General features: G+C 41.0%; 2 protein-coding genes across 2 annotated transcripts in view; both read right to left on the bottom strand.

Annotated features, from left to right (window-relative positions):
• Positions 1-10489, bottom strand: part of llgl1 (LLGL scribble cell polarity complex component 1) — a 45785-nt gene extending 35296 nt beyond the window's left edge. The window contains exons 1-2 of the mRNA XM_034142333.1: positions 10176-10489; positions 7534-7631 (exon numbers count right to left, since the gene is read on the bottom strand). Of these exons, the coding sequence (XP_033998224.1) occupies positions 7534-7631; positions 10176-10256 (179 nt within the window). The 5' untranslated portion in view covers positions 10257-10489. The remainder of the gene's footprint in view (positions 1-7533; positions 7632-10175) is intronic.
• A 1620-nt stretch (positions 10490-12109) lies between these two features.
• myo15aa (myosin XVAa) overlaps positions 12110-18743 on the bottom strand; it is a 36152-nt gene continuing 29518 nt past the window's right edge. Inside the window, 16 exon segments of the mRNA XM_034142268.1 lie at positions 12110-12211; positions 12456-12596; positions 12983-13116; positions 13325-13458; positions 13641-13774; positions 14417-14577; positions 14674-14770; positions 15037-15114; positions 15238-15332; positions 15436-15566; positions 15661-15743; positions 15979-16052; positions 16236-16308; positions 16430-16493; positions 16840-16964; positions 17394-17596. Of these exon segments, the coding sequence (XP_033998159.1) occupies positions 12110-12211; positions 12456-12596; positions 12983-13116; positions 13325-13458; positions 13641-13774; positions 14417-14577; positions 14674-14770; positions 15037-15114; positions 15238-15332; positions 15436-15566; positions 15661-15743; positions 15979-16052; positions 16236-16308; positions 16430-16493; positions 16840-16964; positions 17394-17596 (1829 nt within the window).

The following is an 18743-nucleotide window of genomic DNA, read 5'->3' as shown; positions in this document are numbered from 1 at the left end:
TAACCTTGATATCATTTAGTTAGGAGTGTATCATTTGAACCTTTTGTTTTCATATCCATTCTCCTAGTCATCTAACCAAAGATCTACATTTTTGTGAAGTTTGTAAAGAGGTAAACATACAAAAACGTATGTAAAGTATGGTTTACATTTAGCACCAGCTTGTCATTTACAAGTGCCTTCATGGATTCAAGTGTTCATTAAAAAGATAATTGTTAATTGGACGTTGGAACCCACATCTGATGGATTTGGACCCACAGACTCTGATGTGCTGAGCTGCAGACTTGTAATGCCCCGAGGCCCGCGAGCACTTCTCATCCCCGGCAACTGCGCTGGTCGTCTTGGAAACCGATTCAAAAGCTTCCTTTATTAAGACTAGACTCAGCAACAAAGCTCTTACTCACCCAAATCTGCACACACACACACACACACACACACACTTAGAGGGAGGGTTAACCCAGGGCAGCGCAACACACATTCTTCGACAGGAGACATACTCCTCAAGATCGCCCCGCCACCCCCCCACACACACACACAGAAGAACTACACACCACATTGTCCCCCTTCCCTCTGCTGAGCCCCAGTCTGTGGTCCAAGCTGAAACTCTCAGGGCGTAATATGACTCTGCCTTTATAAACATGCAGCGAGAAAGAGGGAAAGAAACTTGAGCAAAAGAGAGAACATGGGAACGAGAGGCATCGCAGAAAGATGGAGAAGAAGAAGTTCAAACTCAATTTCAAACTTTTTTGTAATAAAGGAAATAAACTCTACGTCAACTTGTCCCAAACTTTTTTTTCAGGATTCTGTTTCCCACTGCTCATACTGTACGAGGCTCAGGCATCAGTGTGTGTCAGAATCCAACCACACATCTGGCACTAACGCTGGAAGAGTGTGAGTGTGTGTGTGTGTGTGTGTGTGTGTGTGTGTGTGTGTGTGTGTGTGTAGTTACAGTACTGACAGGTATGCTGGCAAACATGTCTAGGTCAAACTCAAGTCAGTGAGTCTGTGAGATTATCAGGGAATGTGAACACACACAAAACATGTTTTTTTCTAAATGAAGGCAAACTAACCTGGTTTTTGGAACATAATTGAGTTGAAGTTTGTAAAGAGCAATGCAGCCCTGACATTAGAGGTTTCATTCATTGATAACTGCTCCACCAATTAAAGACATCTGCCCAAAGATTGTAGGTCAATCCTTTGAGAAACTCTATGAATCAACCTACCATAACAACACATTGAGGTTTAGACATCGTCTCTGCAAATTGATGTATTGAGTTAGATCCCAGATCAAATGTACGATCAAGGGTCTATAGTTATTGTTTAAATATGTTAACGTCTGTTTCCCTTGTTTCTTGTCTAAACATTTGACCTTGTTGATGTTGCAAAAGGAGCTGCTGTAATGCATGAACATCTCAAAAAGTAATATTGAATTTCGTATGGTAGTCAAACAACAGGAACAAATCTTAACTATTTAGAAAATCTAGTATCAAATCATACATTTTTGATTGCTAAGGCACCAAACACTTTTGGTCCCAGACTTCCTAAAAACAAAGCAACTCTTACAACGCTTTGTCAGGTTGCAAGAGTTATGAGAATTTCAACGACAGATCATTTTATCTCTCAAACGGTCTCCTCTGAATGAAACTAATCTGATGCAATAAATGTGTCAAACAAGAAACTTTTCACTTCAGTTATCTTTCCAGACATTCCCTGTGGTATCCATGCAGGCTTTTCTACAAATTCCAACAGCAGCTGGGCCCTTGTTAAAAACAGGATGACTCGCTGTATCAAGTCGTTTTTCAGTCGTAGGTATAGACGTGTAGTCGAGTTATTTTTCCTCCCCTTCCTTTACACTCCCCTGTCTTCACTGCCTCTCTGTTTATCTCCATCCATCCCTCCATCCCTCCCTCCCTCCCTCCATCCCTCCATCTCCTCTGCGTGTGAGTGCCTGGTACCACCGGCCCCTCTCTCTCTCTTAAAGCTGCATCTCAAAGAGTCCATTCACACCAGGCTAATGCATCAGCACACATTACACACAGCCAGCCTCCCTCACACTCTGATTAATGCCTTCAAACAGATTGACTGGAACAAATAAACTTACTGAGATGCTTAAGATGAAATGATTGTGATTTTTTAGGAGGATTTGTACAAAAAAGGATTTGTTTATAGTCTGTAGAATACAGTTTGTAGGGCGGGACTTCTCAGCACCTCCACAATACTTCATTCAGATTTAAATCTTAGCCAAATATTGCTCCTACTGCCATTTGGATATTGCACCAGTCCATATTAATACTAGTTGAACGTAACATTTTTATATTTGTATGTGGTTTTATATGTTCCTAGTTATTGTGCTTTGTATCTTGTTTTTAATTATTGGTTTATTATTTTACTCCTATTGTGTTATTTTATATGTGTTCCCTGAACAGCACTTAGGTCAACTGAGGTTGTTTCAAATGTGCTATATCAATAAATAAAGATTGAGATATTGTGATTTCCATAACACATCGCTATGTAATACTAGTGCTTCTATTGGCTAGCGCTCCAACACATTGTACGTGATAGGCTAAGGGGCGGGACATCTCTAGGAGGTTGACCAATCACAACAGAGCCCGTCCAGCTAACCAATCAGAGCAGACTGGGCTCTGGTTTCAGACAGAGGGTGAAAAGAGGTGCTGCAGCACAGGCAGTATGAGAAAAATAAAGAGCTTTTTGCACATTAAAGCATGGAGACATGTCCCAGTAGAGACACTACATACTGATATACACCTGAAAATGAGCATGATAGGGCCCCTTTAAATAACCATACACATTTGCTATGGACATAAATTCAGATTGAAACACTGAATTGTTTGTGTTCATAAATCCTCCACTGAAGCTGCACTACACGAGACAAAAAATAAAACATGGGAGACAAGCAAGCACAACATTCACCCTTAACAAATGCTTTTAAATAACTTCCTTTTCTAAAAGCAATGACCATTAACCGAGAGAAGAAACAAACAAACCTAAAACAACAAAGCAGCAGACTTTTAGCCTGCTATAAACCACAAAAAACGTCATGGTAGAAATGACAGTTGGCAGCCATATAAAAAGATAAAGTGGGATCAATAACACATCAGAGGGTCCTGTCATGTGGACAGAGCGTGAGGATCCAAGCTGCTGGAATTTCTGACACAACTGACGAGCTAAATGATGGCTCTGCTGCTGCGATGCATCTCACGAGCCAAACCAAACCTCATTTCCAGCTCGGCTTTACTCTTCTCTTATTCTGTGTTGCTCAAACAGACGCAGTATTAAACTGCAGGGGGTTGGGGGTTGGATTCCCACTGATGACCACACGATCAAAAATGCCTTGTGGGTATTCTGGTATTACTTCTAAGGGTTGAAAACATCTGCCAAATAGGTTATATAATGACAATACAGGTTTTGTTTCTGGGTCTTGTGCTGTGTCTCAATTTGGATATTTCCCATTAGTACACTCCCATGTCGCACACTGTAAACAATTGTGCAATGAGTGAATTTAAACCAGGTCTCACATTGCACAAGGATGCTGTACCCTTACCAGAAGTGACAATCACTGCTGCTAGCTTGCTATCTAGCTAGCAGCAGTTGTTTGCGGTACAACATCATTACAGACTGCTCGATTGACCCTATCAAATTAACAGTGGCTACTTCTCGACACCAGTAAAGTAGCACATTACTTAAAAGGTCACCTATTATGCAAAATCCACTTTTTCATGTCTCTTCTACATCACCATGTGTCCCCTCTGTGTAAAGAGATTCTGAAAGTTTCAGGAAAAAAGATTCTCTCTCTTTTTGTCCTGATCCATTTATATAAAAACCTGTCTGAAAATGAGCTGATCAGATTTTGGCCACTTTATGATGTCATAACGATGTTTTGTCTTGTGTAACCATTAGCCAATCACCAACCAAGGTAAACACCCCCCACCTTATCACCTGAATCTCCTCCTAGAGCACCATGGTGTTCTTTTTAACCAAATATCTCTCGAGGGGCGTGGGGAGGGGCTCCTTATTTTCATCTAAAGTAACAGACAGAGAATCAGCACTTTTGAAACAGGGCTGAAACAGAGGGGATTATGGGTAATGCTGCAATGATCTGTTTGGTGTTTGGAGACAAACACTTCAGAGACATGTTTTGTATATATCTGAGACCTATAATATATTGATGAAAAACAGTATAATAGGGGACCTTTAAATGGTGAAAAAACAAAAGGTTAAACTTGTATCTGTTTGGAGCTGCGTTAACTTTAGCAACTGCAATCACGGCTAGTTGCGTAGCTAATGTTACGAATCAAAGATGGTGATCGCTGAGTGTAAGAAGTGTCCAGCATTTCACACTCAACTTTTTAAAGAGTGCATCATCCAGCATACTCATCATTTATTTTCCATAATACGCAATTAGGACACACTTAAGCACTCAAAACAGCAAATATAAGTAGAGAAGTACGTAATTGAGACACAGCATTGGTCTCATTTTCATAGCTCTGAAAAGCAGTCCAATCGGCTACAATGACATTTTACTCACTAAACGTAATTGAAGTGATGTGCAGTTTTACAACAGAGTACAACAGGGCAGGAAAACACAAGCAGTCAGATGATCAGAAGTGGTAAACAAACCCCCTTTTTGATCATGTTATCTGAACCTTTGTACAGGAGTTACACTGAAAGAGAGTGCACCCAAAATGTCAATAGCAGAGAGAAACTGTGTTTACACTACTTCAGTAAGTACTGTGAGTCATACTGCAAAAGGTAATTGGTGTTTAAAAAGGACAATTTAGGAAATCATTTTAACTACGTCCGCAAAGGAGGTCTGCAGGATGATGGAAAATCCAATGGCCCATTTTTTATGAAACTAGCTGGAAAGGTGTTTCTTTGGCCATGGCAGAACGCAATCAATTTTGGAGCAGATCAAAATTAGGGGTGGATAAACAAATTACGTTTCAATTTCGTCAACATTGCGAGATTTACTCATTTGATTTCATTCAACTATAAAACACATTTGGGAACTTGTTCTCCAAATCCTTGTTAGTCTTGCTCACACAGCAAACAAAGGAACCAAACCGCAACATATTTTCTTTGTCTTTAAAAACCCTTAAAACTGCTCTGAATTATTATTTTTTGGCAAAATCGTTTCCACTCATAGACTTAAACCTTTGTACGTCTTTTATACATGAATATGTGTCCCCGGTGTGTCAGGGAACTCACCAAGTGTCAGAAAACACAACCCTCTCTCTTTTCCTCCATACCCAAAATCTCTAAAAACGGGGCTGCAACGGATCTGATAAAAACTGATACAGATTTGAATTATTTTCTACGTCACAAAAGTGGTGCTCCGCCTATATGGCCAACTCTCCACCTATCAGGGGAATGAGAGGTTGCCGTGGCATGGTAACAGCATGGTAACACGACGCTCGTAACTCGGCCCCCTCCTTTGCAGGGGGGCGTGGTCAGCTGCAGCGCATGCAAAGACAGGGTGGAGGAGATCAAAATAGAGCGAAATGAGGCATGGCTAAAATGCATGATCTGTTTGGTATTTTGAAAAAGAAAATGTATAAATATACCTTATATAGGTATGGCCCTACAATATATTATTCAAATATAGCTTGATAGGTCTCCTTTAAAGGCCATGAACACAACAAAGTCAAAAGGACATCTTCACAACTCTAGAAAAGGCTCCATCTTATGAGCATGCCAGTGCCCTTCTAGTTTCTCTTTGAAATTAAAGGTTGGTTTAGTACTCACTTATGCTGCTTCCCCCTACAAGACGCCCATCTAAAAATAACCACAGATCTAAGGTAGCTGACATTTAGTTTGTGTGAGAACAATGTTACTATGACCTAAAAGAGGAATAGACCTTATTAAACCAAACCAACTATTAAAACCAAAACCCAGATTGTAAAAAAATAAAAATAAAGTGACTAAACTTTTCCCTGATACTCCCATTTTTAAGAGGAAACTAAGTGTGTACACGCACACACACACACACACACACACACACACACACACACACACACACAACAGCACACACACACACATACACACACACACACACACACAACACACCACAACACACACCACACACACACACACACACACACCACACACACACACACACACACACACACCACCACACACACACTACACTACACACACAACACAGCACACCCACACACACCCACCACACACACACCACCACAGTCACGACACCACACAACGACACCACACACACACACACACACACACACACACACACACACAACACACACACACACACACACACACACACACACACACACACACACACACACACACACACACACCACACACACACACACACACACACACACACACACACACACACACACACCACAACACACACACACACACCACACACACACAACACACACAACCACACACACACCAACACACACACCATCTGATCAGTATTTCCTCAATACTCAAGGCATCATGAAAGCCAGAAAACCAACATCAGCTCTTTACTCATAACTCAATGAATAGCTATAAATAGTGTCGACCCTTTGTGTAGCCATGGATTTTAAATGACAGTATTTGAAAGCATCACAAGCTCTCTTCCTACAACCTGCACAACAGACAAAACCTTACACTAAAGGACATGAAAAAAGTACGACTGATGTAAGAATAGTGCCTTCTGTTCCCCTCACACTACAGTAGCTGCACTGCAGAGCTGATGTGCAGATAAACAGAGTGGCACTTCAAAGATGTTAACTAACAGAAACGGAAGAAAATCTGTTTCCGTACGAGCCACACCTCAGGGGTTATTTTAGGGGCTTGGAGTTTGTTATTTCCTGCAAGTGCTCTCAATACATTCTCACTATTTGAAAACACATAAACCTCTATAAATCAATTGGTGCATATTTCATTTCTTGTGCCGGCTCATTTCTGACACGCTTGCCCTGATTAATTCAGTGTAACTACTTTAAGATTTTGGACTGCAAGCTGATTAATTGTTCAAACATTAATAATTCTTAGGATTCAGATTAAGAAATGCTTTATGCTTTGTATGTCATGGGGCTGTGACTCAGGGGGGGTAACAGGGTGTCTACCAATCAGAGGGTCTGTGGTTTTATCCCAAGGCCCTGACACACAACATGTTGAAGTGTCCTTGGGTAGGATAATAAAAAGGGTCTTATTATGATAATTTTCATTTAGGATTTTAGCGTTTGCAGACCATTTACATGCACACACACCTATATTACACATTATAGGAAAGGGAAACCACAAAGAGCCTTATAGGGCCCCTTTAACGTCACAAATTGCTCCCATAGGGATGTCTACGGTATTTAAGTGTATGCAAGTCACTTTGGACAAAGCGTCAGTTATATGCCCTGTAACTGCCATATTAGTAAACTAAGGATTAGTGATAAATAAAATTGGTAATTTCAAAAATATCAACGTATCGCCAAAACTTACTGTGACTGATGGCCCAGAAAACCCTTCTGTTAGATGCATGATCTGAATGATAATAAAGGATACACTTTGATGGCTCCTGACTTTGTCCCGATGGCCATAAGTTCCAGTTTGGGGTCAAAGGCCAAAGCACTGGGCTGGTGAGGAAACCCATGCTCCACAGTCTACAAGAGCAAGAGTGGGAAAAACAAACAGACGTTAACAGAGATGACACAAGACAATAAAAATGCTCAGATTTATTTAACACCCTGTCTGAGTGCATGCTGTCTGTCTGTAGAGTCGGTGAGGCGTCTGAAAGGGAGGACTCCCGTAATAAAGTTAGAGGGAAGCGCTGAGGGCGACAGCATTTTATTTTATACTTTGTTTCAGACTTTGTAAAATGGGATTAACATAAATTCACAGTTTTTCCTTTGGCCTGTGTCAGGAGACGGCGAGACAGCTGGGAAATCATTCAGATCATCAGAGGAAGAGCAGCAGCACTTTGTAGACGCCAGAGATACCCTAACACACTTTAAAAGAGGTCGAGGGGGTCTTTAAAGTTTTGTAGCCGAGGGTCCCTGAGTCCGAGAAATATGGAAATTAGGTATTTAGCTTGGAACTCAGAGATGAGGTAAAACATTAACTCTTTGTTTCTTTAGAGTGCCGGTCTGACTACACACACACACACACACATCAAAGTAACACTCCTGTTGAGAGACCACCACTGATAGTGGTGGCAGCTGGTGCCAAACCTCTAACAAGTGTGTGTGTGTGTGTGTGTGTGTGTGTTGTCACAGCGCAACAAACAGTTCAAGGACTTGACACACAATGCACAATTCCACCGAGTCAACTTCCATATACTCTGTTTAAAACAAAACTGTAAAACTCTGTCAAATGTATAATGGGCACTGACATTCCAACAAATATTGGAAATGAGTGAGTGAGACACACTTTGTGAGTGAGGCACACTTTGCAAACACAAAGACCAATTTCAACCTTAACAAATGGAAAAAGGACAGAATGGATGTTGTGGTGTTATTCCTAATGTGTCCAGTTCTAATGCTGATATTAAAAACTGATATGCACATTGATTTGTTATTTTAGATATATTGCCTTTTATTTTACTTTAATTTGGAATAGATTAAAGTAAATAGTCTTCAAATTGGATCGATATGACGATATCTTCTGTAAGCGTTGGACTAATAAACAGAGACAGCCTCTTGTTGAAACAAGGCGTGAAGTAATGTCTTTCAGATAACTTGTTTTTTTATATACTTTGAGTACATTTCAGAGTCCTTTTACCTGAGCAAGAACGTGTGTTTGTCACCTTTGCTTGTTGCATTGTTGTGTATAAGTGTAGACCCTGTGTTAACATGCACACCATCATGAACAAAAACATGACCGCCTGCAGCTCAGATTTAATATGCACAACCATCAACACAATCCATTGACTGTAACCTACATTTAAGCTCACACCAGTTTAGCAACAGTGATAAAGTTGAATGCATTTTGCTCACAGAAAGGTGAACTGATGAATACTTGCGAGTGAGGAAGAAGTAAAGCCTGCTAATTTAAACTCAAGCTTCAGGAAGCTGAAGTTTACTGTACACAAGCTGGTTTATATCCATATGGATGTGATGTCAGGGAGGGGAGTATTCAATCTGACACACATGGTTTCACCCACAGACCCTAACACACTGAAACAAGAAGAGCTCTCAGCACCAGGAAGATACACTCCTGTAAGCTTTAACATGCAGAAACCATCAGCACACTGACAGCCATGTTCAATACCTGAATATTGATATTGATATACAAACATGTCTCACACACACAACTCAAACTGCTGCAACACAACTAAAGTCTTGTTAATGTGAAGCCTGATGATCCCTGTCAGCAGGGGCGTCACTTTGGGTTGAGAAATAGTGGGGTGTCAGAAGATTTTCAACAAATACAATTTATACGCAATGCAATGAATGGATCAGTTTGAGATTAGAGTCAATAATTATCAAGAAAAGGAAGAAAACTAGTCATGATTTCTTGAAGATACTGATCAGTGCATGCATGTTTTTGATCATTGTTTAATAGGCTTAGGCTAGATGCAAATGACAATGCACAGTGGTGTATTCTATACACTGCCTTTCATGTGTTCTTATGGTGCAAATAACCTTTATAGAAGCTTAATCTCTTGGTGCAAGCCATTTATCGAAACAGATTTAACAAATCGTGCTTTGAAATAGCAATAGGGACAAAAACAGCCATTTCAAAAAGTGGTGGAGACATGTCTTCACTATAAATGACACCTATGGCTGTCAGTGTGTGTGGTTGTTAATTACAGTCATGCTAGGGTCTGCAGAGATAAGTTTCTTGGTGCTGCTCACTTTGAACGCGGGCCTCGCTTGGGTGAAAGCCAATTAACACGCTGTGAAAACAACTGAACCCCACAAACACACACAAGCGCACACACACACTCACACACACACACACACACACACACACACACACACACATCAACAAAGCAACTCCAGCCTGCACTAAATAGCTGTTTTTCTGCTCAAGCTGCAACCAGACAGAGACAGAGAGGAGCAAATGCTGCAGAGTGCTCCAGTTAGAAAACCAATCCCGTTTTGAGATAATAGTTTTGGGGAGCAGCAGAGGAGGAGAGGAGGAAACCCTCTCTCCCTCTCTCTCTCTCTCCCTCCCTCTCTCTCTCCACCGTCCCGTTACTTTACCTTGTTGAAGGCGAACAGCTCCTGTTTAATCTTCTCTCTCTGCGGGTCGGTACCCTGCCGACGGAACCGAAACTTCATCATCTTGAAGCCGGAACTGCAAACACGGAGGTAACAAACCCGGTGTTCAGGAGAGGCGGTGCTAAGCTAACCGACTAGCCCCATGCAGCAGGCTGAAAGCGGGGCTGCTGCTGCTGCTGCTGCTGCTGCGGCTCTCTCTCCTCCCTCCTCTCTCTCTCTTTGACCACAGCCCCCTCCTCTTCCCGGTTCACACGGACCCCGTTGTTGTTAACCAATGAGGGTGAAGAAATCTGCGAGCAATTTACTCAAAAACCGCCCACAGAGACAGGAGCTGCGGAGAGGGAGTGCTCGGTTTGTAGCACGGAGCGCACCGGATAAACGTTCCATTTACAACTGTCAATATGATGCGTTAAACGGGGAGAGCGTTACGTAAAATGAAGCTAACACACAGTAAAAGGCTAGTTTCAGTTAGAAGAGACAAGTTCTGTTTACCCAATTATATTTTACGACTTTATCAAAAGGATTATTTATGGTTTATATAATACAATACAATACAGCTTTATTTATGAAAAGCTCTTTAAAACCTCCAGACCTGTGCAGAGAAATACAAAAATAATAAAATCACACAGCTCAGCTCACAAACCATAACATTTGTAAAACTACAAATAAAGTGGAGAAAACTGAAATAAAGAAGAATACAAATCGTTAAAGTCATATAGTAAAAACAATAAACTATTTGAAATCAATTATAGCAACTAATTCGAATTTTTGGGTTAACAATAATCGTATTATTGATAGATTTTATATATAAAAATCGAATTATATGAAAGAAAAGTTGTGTGTGTTTCATAAAGAGTTTTCTTCCTTTATAACAGCCCTCAAGTTAATACAAAAATATAAAAATGCAACACAATTATTGTTCTGTTTCACACAACACATTGTTTATGCTACAAACTTTAATGTACAACATTATTCATATGCATTGAATTTGCATCGTTATGTACAACAGCTATTTACAAGACATATATACATTGTATAAATAATCTAATTAAATAGTGCAAAGAATTCAGCGATGTGGCTTTTAACTGTGTGCCAAAATATGTCTTTCTCTTGATTTCATGAGAGGGAAGAAAGTTTTATGTGGGGCTGCCTTCTCTTGCTTGCCATTTAGAATGCATCATTATAAAAAATAAAATATCTTCTTGATGAATAAATAGGAAAGGTTATATTTAGGTTTGCTACACACTTCAGTTTCTTTGTAGAAAGCCAACCCACCCTTTATGCTAATCTCCTTTAAAGCAGCCATGGCAGACAACATTTTAAACAGTTTTGGCTAAAAGTGTCGAACTAAAAACATTCTTGATTTCGGTCTGAAAGGATATTAATTCTTTATCACATGGATGCATGAAACTCAGTTGTATTTGTGTTTAATGTACAGGTCTGTCTGTACATACACTGGACATATATTTTATAATTTATGTAATTGCTGTGGGTGTGATCATTTAAATCTTATTTCAAAGCAAAATACCCCAAATTCCCTTGATTCAGCTTCTCAAATAAGAATATTTAAAAAGCCATTTGAACATACAAAGTTTGGCTTTGGGAAATTCAGATTTTGAATGATTTGATTTTCTTTGATATTGTATAGATTAATGTAGATGAAAATCTTTGGTTGAAGCATCGACGCCATTCGTTAATCTCACGACAGAAACATTACGTCATCATAACAAAATATTATTATTTTTAAAATAGAGGTAGATTGAGGTGGGATTTCTATAAGATTGTGTGTGTGTGTGTGTGTGTGTGTGTGTGTGTGTGTGTGTGTGTGTGTGTGTGTGTGTGTGTGTGTGTGTGTGTGTGTGTGTGTGTGTGTGTGTGTGTGTGTGTGTGTGTGCGTGCGTGCGTGTGTGTGTGTGTTACAGCAAGGTGATTTCACTTGGTGGCAAAGTGAGTCTCTTTTCTCTGACTGATAACATGTTCTCCATGTGCATGGCGATGACTCGGCACAGCTCCAAGCCCTGAAAACACACACACACACACACACACACACACACACACACACACACACACACACACACACACACACACACACACACACACACACACACACAGAAAAAAAGTATTTAAGGTGAGTGAAATGCTTCAAAATCATTGCATATACAAATTAGAACAGCAGCTCTTTTTATCGACTCCCTCTGTTTGTGTCTGTGTCTCACAAATATATATTTGGTCACACACACACATACACACACGTACACACACCTGCTCCAGCTGCAGTTGTGTGATTCGCTGGTTGAGCAGGTCTCCTATCATGATCTCCACGTACGGATAGCTGGAGCCTGAAGTTGGTCTCTGAGTGCGAGTGGACTGGACTTCCTTCAGAGGGAAACGCACCATGGCCTCCTAATTACATACATACAGATAAATAAAACCAAATAAATGTTAGAGTACACACACTAACAGTTAATAAACTTTAACACACATAAAGAGACAGCTATGCACGGGTATTTAAAGTCAAAACACATAGAATACAAGATTTACTATAATAAGCAGAAGTGAACACAATAACCAACAGGGGGAGCCAAGGCTTTGTTTTAAAGGGTTATGGTTTAAATTGTGTAAATAATACGATGTCGAAAAAGGGCTTCTGTCTGCTTCAAATTCCTTCCGTGACACACACTCCGCTGCCAGCATATTTTTCCAGCTGTTCCTGGAATGTGAAGCATGCAACATTACACAAGCTGGATCCTTGTGTTTGAGTGGATGTTTAAAGTGTGATGGTGACATACATGAGTGTCCTTGTTGAGAAAGTGCAGTCCGTTCAGATTTACGGCCAGGATGCACGGCGCGCTGATGGAGGCGGAGCTACAGCTCTGGATGTAGAAGAAGGAGGAGCCGAACATGGGGAAGGCACTCACCAGACCTGGGCAGAAAAAAGAACAGGGTATTATTTTTAATATGGAAGCATCTTATCTTGTCTTTTTGTCTGTCAGATGTTTCTAAATCAGATCTTCTGACTCAGATTTGATTAGTTGTGTGGAATTGATGAACAATCAAAATCAGATATATAACATAAGTGTCCATGGAACACACTTTCCAAGATATACAAAAGCACATAGCGGTGGTCTTACCGAGGAACTGTGCTCGAGCCTGGTTTGGGTTTAAGGGCTGCACCTGCTGCATGTGCTGAGTCGTCATGTTCAGCCAGTGCTGGGAGCCCTGTTTGCTGTAGAACTGTGGAGGGACACACTCCTGCACGTCACGCCTTAAAACACACACACAAACACACACCAGTCATAACTCAGAGGCAGTGGTAAAGATTGTATTTAAAACATTTGTGTTAGTGTTAGCGTAAATAGGTTCAGGATCGTCAAACTGAATGGAAACCTCACTGCACTGATAGTGAAGGGGGGAAAATAATTGTGTGTGTGTCTTTCGTGTATTTACAAGGTGGGCAGGTAGACAGTGTCCTTGGCACGGTGCTGGAGAGCAGCCAGTCTGGCGATCTGCTGCATATGCTGGTCGCTCGCCTTCGCCTGAGGAACCACGCTCAGCAACGCCTTCAAATAGTCTGGCAACACCTTGGAGAAAGTTACACAGAGAGTTACATTTTGTAAGTATTCATTTTTCTGTAGGCTTCTGCTTGTTTTGAAATCCTGATACAGCTTCCTTGTCGGACTGAACTGGTTTAAGTGAGTCTGCTGTCACACAAATTGGAAAGCTACAAATGATGTTAGCTGATTGTAAGGCAATCCACACAGAGATGAGGCTCTTGTAATTCCCATGGTTTATTGGGAGAACATGGGGAAGAAATGAGATAATGGCGACAATAGGCGTAATATCTACTATATCGCAATGTGATACTGTGAATCATTGTTAAACCATAGAAGAAAGTGAGCCAAACGGCATATTAGGGATATTTTAGTTAACAAAAGAAAAGTTTAATAAATCACGGAGCAGAGGCAGGTGGGTGATATTATGAGAAGATAGTAGATAAGTAGATAAAATGCAGGAATAAGGGGTCATCTTTAAAGGAAATATACCTTTTTGCTTCTCTTTGAAAGGTTTGATCAACCATGTCACAACACATACTTGCTGTGTATTGCTTTTTCTCTTAAACTTACAAATATAATCTCAGTAAATATCAAAATGTGTTGTTGTTAATGTAACCCTAATACACCCTTGTACAGCACCATGTAACCTCTCATACAGTGGACCTCTACCTGGTTATAGTGCATGGTGACGTAGAGTTCGTTGTCCAGTTTGAGAGCCATGCTCCATATCACTCTCCTGAACCACAGACTGTAGCTGGCGTCCACCGGCTCGGCCTCTGTGGCGATGTCCAGGATGTACTCACGCTTGTTCAGAGGGCGCACATTCTGACCTACAGACACAAGTTATTATCCCTTTGTCTATAGTGCAATCCTTTAAATAGCGATGGTTTGCATTGGAGGCCTTATTGCATTCAGACCATTGTTACCTTTGTGTGTGACCAAAAAGACGGCGTATTCATCCAGAGCCTCCACCCTGTGCAGTCCCATCTCATAGCAAAGCTCCTCGATGACATCCAAAGCAACCTGAAGTAACAAAATAATTCAGTTATGCAGTTGTCATGTTGACGCACAAATTCAGCATCTTGGTTTTTGTTATGTTACTGTCAGGCCCAAAAAGGTTACACAGTAGCACAGTACTTTTCTTCACAATGGGTGAAATGCAATATCAATAAATATGTGTGTGTGTGTGTGTGTGTGTGTGTGTGTGTGTGTGTGTGTGTGTGTGTGTGTGTGTGTGTGTGTGTGTGTGTGTGTGTGTGTGTGTGTGTGTGTGTGTGTATGCCACTCACAGAACACGTCTTGATTTTCACGTGTCTTTCTATCCCGCCTGGCAGGAGGAACAGCTGTCTCTTGGAGCTCCGCCCAGCCTGCACACAAACAACCAATCAGAGAGGAGAACAAAACTTGAGTTCGGTACCCTTTTAACTTGTTTCAAGCCACATATAAATTAAGTACAGTAAGAAGACTGCATAGCTGAATTAGAGACTAACCAGCATAGCTTTGAGTTCCATGCTGTTGGGATACTGTATACGTCCGCCATATTGAAAGGTCCTCCTCAGATTCTGCTCACATGCCTTGGCAATACCTGGGTCAAAAAAAGGTAACAGATTGATGGATAACCAAGGATATACTTTCAGAACGGTAGTGATGGATTTATGATTTGTTTGATGTATAAGTGGATTATCTACCTTGATACTGCATCCCTGGACTCTCACAGGCGTCCTGAAGGAACTTCAACATAAAGGGCTTCATGACGTCAGAGCAGCGATAGAAAGCTGTCAGGATGTACAGCAGCCGCCATCCTCTCTGACAACTGTCCCTGCACAACATACACACACCACTACAAATTGAAGCACTACTGTGATCAAGCCATCAGGCCGCACGTGATGTCAAATGAAGAAAAAGTATTTTACGGTTTGGAGCTGGTGTTGGCGGTCACTTGCTTCATCACCTGGCAGTAAGACTCATCCTTTATCAGGCCATGGTCAGCACTTAACTGGATATATGAGCACATTCACGAAGACAATTATGTTGATCTTTAATTTCACTTAAACGCATCACATGTAAGTCAAAGTATTTATGTCGTTAATATTTTCTAAGCCATTCAACGTCAGAGTGTGTGTGTGTGTGTGTGTGTGTGTGTGTGTGTGTGTGTGTGTGTGTGTGTGTGTGTGTGTGTGTGTGTGTGGGTGTGTGTGTGTGTGTGTGTGTGTGTGTTTTGGTGTGTGTACCTTCAGTACGGAGGTGACCAGGTCCTGTTCAGTCTGACCCTTCAGGGGGAAGTCTCCCATGAACTTCATTATAGCTGGACAAGTCAATCAACATGGAAATTAAATATTTTAGGAAACAGAAGTAATGTTGTATTTCTTTTTTCTTGTCCCTCTGTCCGTTTCAATTGGACCTGAAGACCTTTCATTTCCCTCTATGACAGCAAACTATTAATATCTACCTTCTACTTCCTATATACATTATTTATGTGTCCTCTCACCTACGAAGATGTCCACAGCCACTCTGTTCATCCCACTGTCGGAGAAGTCAATCAGAGACTCCTGGATTGGAGACTGCAGAGACAAACACAAGGCAAGGAACAAAACAACACAATATTGTTGAAAAGATAGAATATGAGAGAATACAATCATATATTTGAATGATTGTGCTTTGAAGCAAACTCAGCTGCTTTACCTTGGAGAATTTGACCATGTCATGAGGATCCCTGCCCTCCTTCCCCTTTTTGGCTTTCTGTTCACTGTGGGCAAAATATATTCAGCCGTTATGATCTGTATGTGTTTTCATATCCGTTTGAATTGTCTCAGGGAGAACAAACTTTAGTCGTAAATTGAAGACACATTTGTTGCATTATTTTGTCACTGTTTTGGATTATTTAACAGTTATGCATTTATTGTATTGTTGAGTTAATTGATCTTATTTTAGTTGGAAAAGGAATATGATTTGTTATCAAGGCAAGAGAGGAGGTAGAAGCCAATGTTCAACATCAAAACCTAAGAAAATAAACTGAAAAAGTCTAGGTGGCAGTTTCATTTTGAGTTTGTTTTTGGTTTGAGAGAAAACAGCCGCTCCAGTGTGTGTCTGACCTCTTGTTCTTCTGCGCCTCTCTGAAGTACTTCTTGGCAAACTCAGCCATCTGGTACTGGCCGCCGTGCAGAGGCAGATCGTCCAGCTCCGCGCTCATACCGTCCCCATACATCTCATTTACTACCTGATACACACACACACACACACACACACACACACACACACACACACACACACACACACACACAGAAATATAAAGCTAAGCATTGCAATAGCGTTTAAAGGAACACTAAACATGTCATTATATAGAAAATATCTCCATTTCTGCTAAACAAAGCATTTCAACATATACTGTCCAAACAGCAGCTGGCATCGCAATATACTATATAGGGGTTTTGTTCATGCTGAAATCGGAGACTCATTCCCACTCCAAACCTGTAATTCGTACTTATTAACTCTTAAATGGGCAATCACGTTAAATGTTATACGTTATGTTAAATGTATCAATTGGTATTCTCTACCTTACACTGTTATCACACCCATATTTTCTTGGTGTGGCATGATTTAGAAGAATATTCCTGTAATGTGAGTAAAACAACTTCCTGGTCTGCACCTCAGTGGAGAGGTCGAGCTCATGGGCAGCCACCGCTGAGCCCATCGCTACGGCGATAGCAGCAGACGCAGCGACCCGTCCCTGTCGGTCCCGAGGCTCGACGCGCTCAGCGGGGAGAACCAGGAAGTCCGGAGCCGCTACAGGACGGACGTAGTCGCTGGGAAACACTCCAGACTTTCCGTACACAGCACCGAACCGCCAGCCTGTATTACACACACACGCACGCACGCACGCACGCACGCACGCACGCACGCACGCACGCACGCACGCACGCACGCACGCACACACACACACACACACACACACACACGCCATAAAATATTCAGAGAGGTTTATATGAAACACATGAAGTGTTAGAAGTGAATGAATGATCTGTCACATCCAAAACACAGTTACAACCAAAGGTGATTCATTTTATTCTTCAGATGTTCTGTTGTGTCCAGCCAACTGAACAAAACCCCCAACATAATCTCTTTTTTAGCCTAAATGATGGTAGCAAATCCTCAATCCACAAATAAATCTACATAATCAAAATCACAGAAGTTATCAATGCAATGTGTAAGATAAAGCCAGAATTTTAGATAGAGCATTTTAACTATGAAAAAGTATTGTGCATCAACTGAAAACACATGACATTGAGTGGCTGTTGATGTAGTATTGTTAGATGTGCCAAGAGCAAGGACTGTCTTAGGTAAGACAGCTTTTATGTGCGCAGCTCCACTTGCTTGGAACAATCAAGAATTGAAACTGAGCAATCTCATTCCTCTGCATGTTTTTAAAGCTAGGCTAAATGAAATGCTCGTTGATACTATGGGTACTTGTAAATGTCTATAACTATGTAAATGTATCCTGTAAATATAATGTATGGTGTCCTTTATTGTTTTATGTTTCATGTGGAACCTATATGCTGCAGGTCTCCCTTGAAAAAGAGATCTATGATCTCAATGGGACCAATCTGGTTAAATAAAGGTTTGAAATGAAATGAAATGTTGCCCTCAGCGGCAGAAACAAGAACATTATTATATTTTTGTTTCATCTTCCCGCAGCAAGGAGAAAACCTTTCCAGGAGGACGGCTTGAGGTAACTCCAGAAAACATGCTTCAGTGAGAGGCTGTAGCAACTCAAATGCAGCCAGTGCTAACCCAAGGCTTATCCCGGGCTTTGACTGCCCACACGATTAGTACACTTTGTGTTGCTAATGTTATGCAGGTTTGACCCAGAACTGCAGATATTTTCTTGTTTCTGTTCATTTGAATTTAGTTCAGTAAACATTCCCTGTATAATTAACCCCCCATTAAGAAGTACAGTAAACACACAGATTGCTAAAGTTAATTAAAGGCAAGCACTATG

Source organism: Trematomus bernacchii, unplaced genomic scaffold, assembly GCF_902827165.1.
Source record: "Trematomus bernacchii unplaced genomic scaffold, fTreBer1.1, whole genome shotgun sequence".
Classification (NCBI taxonomy): domain Eukaryota; kingdom Metazoa; phylum Chordata; class Actinopteri; order Perciformes; family Nototheniidae; genus Trematomus; species Trematomus bernacchii.
Note: the sequence above shows the minus strand (reverse complement) of the source record. Positions and strands in the feature narration are given on the sequence as shown.